The sequence below is a fragment of the Orycteropus afer genome, unplaced genomic scaffold (genome assembly GCF_000298275.1).
Source record: "Orycteropus afer afer isolate SDZICR_OR568_19922 unplaced genomic scaffold, OryAfe1.0 scaffold00220, whole genome shotgun sequence".
Lineage (NCBI taxonomy): Eukaryota > Metazoa > Chordata > Mammalia > Tubulidentata > Orycteropodidae > Orycteropus > Orycteropus afer.
This window is the reverse complement of record NW_006921807.1, coordinates 41,127-43,531: the sequence shown is the minus strand read 5'-3', so window position 1 is coordinate 43,531 and position 2,405 is coordinate 41,127. Positions and strand designations below refer to the sequence as shown.

Genomic DNA, 2,405 nt, shown 5'->3' with positions numbered 1-2,405 from the left:
AAAACAACTCACTACCATCAAGTTAATTCCAACTCATAGCGACCCCTGTTGGGTTTCCAAAGCTGTAAATCTTTACAGAAGTAGATTGCTCCATCTTCCTTCTGCATAGCAATTGGTGGTTTGAACTGCTGACCTTCTGGTTAGCAGCCAAATGCCTTATCCACTATGCCACAGAGCTCATTTAGAAAGTCTACAGGACAGTTCTGTTCTGTCCTATGGAACTCAACAGCAATGGGTATGGTTTAGTTTAAAGTTAAGCCAGGAGAAAGAGGCTCTATACACCATAGGCAGTTACCCATAGTGCAAAAGGAAGCATGTATGTAGTGATTAAAAGTAAGGCAAAGGAATAAGTTCTATAATTTTAGAGGAGGGCCAGTTATATAACCTCTTTCTGCCTTACTCATCTTTTGAATGGGGCTCATAATAGCATATAACTTACATGGCTATTATGATTATAGAAGATAAGACAAGCAAAGCATTAAGCACAATGTGTTCATAAATTTTAACTATTGATTTATCACTATTATGATAAGATATATTGGATTAGGTGGCAAGAACAAAGGATCAACTCTTAAAGTCACAACCTCAGTATAGTAGGTAAAATCAGAAGGTATGGGTTCAAATCCTATTTCCGGGATCCATGAAACCACAGGTATTTATAAAAGTTTCCTTTGATACTATTTGCTCAAAATAAGAAAAAAATTAAGAAGGGGAAAAAGGAGATAAAAGAGATAACATATGTATAATATTTAGGACAGTCATTGGTACACTCATTATTATTATTAAGAGATCATATGATTCTTCACAAAACATCCCTGGTAAGTCTAACAGGAAGCAGAATCCACAGAAATATGCTGACTTTTCAGGACAATTCAAGAATAGTCCTTTGCTAAAAGAGGAACTACTAACATAAAACTGTTTTATTTTATGTCCGTAAGCATGACTTTGGAATTCAACCACCTTAAGGTAAACCCTGGCTCTGTCACCAGTAACAAACTGTTACTTTGGCTGAGTTACTCTTTCTGAATTATAGTGAAGGTGAATAACATCTAAAAGAGTAAGGATTATGAAATGGATCAAAACTTAAGGAACTTTTTTCCCAAGGAATCAAAAAAAAAAAAAAAATCTACTATAAAAATATTGAAATGAGCTAATAAAAGCTTATTTATAATATTAATGGATTACTAGTCAATCTGAATAACTGCCAGAATTTGGTATAAATCTGGTTTTAAATAACTGTGAAATTGCCTGTCACCTAAAGTGCTTGGCAAGGTTTTAAAGTTTTAACCTGTCTGAAGTTCTGATTGACATAAACCTGTTATATTGCCAGAAAACCGCATGTGTGTTTTCTGTTTCTTTCAAACACTCATTCAGTTATTGACATTGTGGAAATGCCCAGAAAGCCACATGGTCAAAGGATCATTTATCAGAAAGATCAGTGTTCAGTGGAATCAAAGCAATCTCTGAAAGATTTTTAAAGTCAAGATTTTGATTAACAATAATAAAAAAAAAAATATATTAAAAAGCAATTGATAAAATAATCTGCAAAACTCTACAGCTCTAGTTAAGCTTATGAATAACAGTTCCATGATGACCTATAGCAGAAAATGTCTACTCAATTTTCCTCAGCTTACCTCAGAGCTGCTCTCCTGCAGAGGTGAAGATTTCGATTTGGAGTGATTTTCACTAATTTCTTTTGTAGAATTATTCTCCTCCTTGGGTTCACCTGGATTAACTTCCCTTATAAACTGATGAGCAACATCCAATACACTGGATAATATTTGAGATTTTGCCTATTGAAAAATGAACAAACTATGACCTAATAGCCTAATACACCAGCCAAGTAATTACAGTACATTAATAATTTCAGTATTATATGACTCCTAAAATTAAATCTATTTAATATTGAAAAACACAAATTGATATTCATATCAACCAATTTACTAGCAACAACTACCATCCATTCAGTGGGTTTGGGCTTATACCATCCTAAGTAGTTTACAATATTATATCACTTAATCCTCAAGGCAACTCTAAAACCTAACTTTTTATGCCTGTTTTAGGGATGAAGAAAGTAAAGCTCAGAGAGTTGAAATATCTTGCCTTTGGTTGCCTGATAAGTAGGTGACAGAGCTGGGAAGTGACTCTAGGTTGTGCATAGTTCTAGTTATGCCTTTCTGCTAAGTCAGCCCCAAATGGTTATATGTGTTATTTTGTGCAAATCTTGGCTAAAAACTAAACACAGCTAATCTAGGTAAGAGTCTGAATAAGCAGTAATTAGTATTTTTTGCTAATAAAAGATCTCTAGAAAATACTTGAGGAGCTCTGGTGGCGCAGTAGGGAGCTCTGGTGGCACAGTGCCTAAGGCACTTGACTGCTAACCAGAAGGCTGGTGGTTCAAACCC

General features: G+C 34.6%; 1 protein-coding gene across 1 annotated transcript in view; it reads right to left on the bottom strand.

Annotated features, from left to right (window-relative positions):
- Positions 1-1,793, bottom strand: part of ZBBX (zinc finger B-box domain containing) — a gene marked incomplete at its 5' end in the record, with an annotated part of 98,255 nt that extends 96,462 nt beyond the window's left edge. The window contains one exon of the mRNA XM_007948723.1: positions 1,635-1,793. Within this exon, the coding sequence (XP_007946914.1) occupies positions 1,635-1,793 (159 nt within the window). The remainder of the gene's footprint in view (positions 1-1,634) is intronic.
- Between the last annotated feature and the right edge of the window lie 612 nt (positions 1,794-2,405).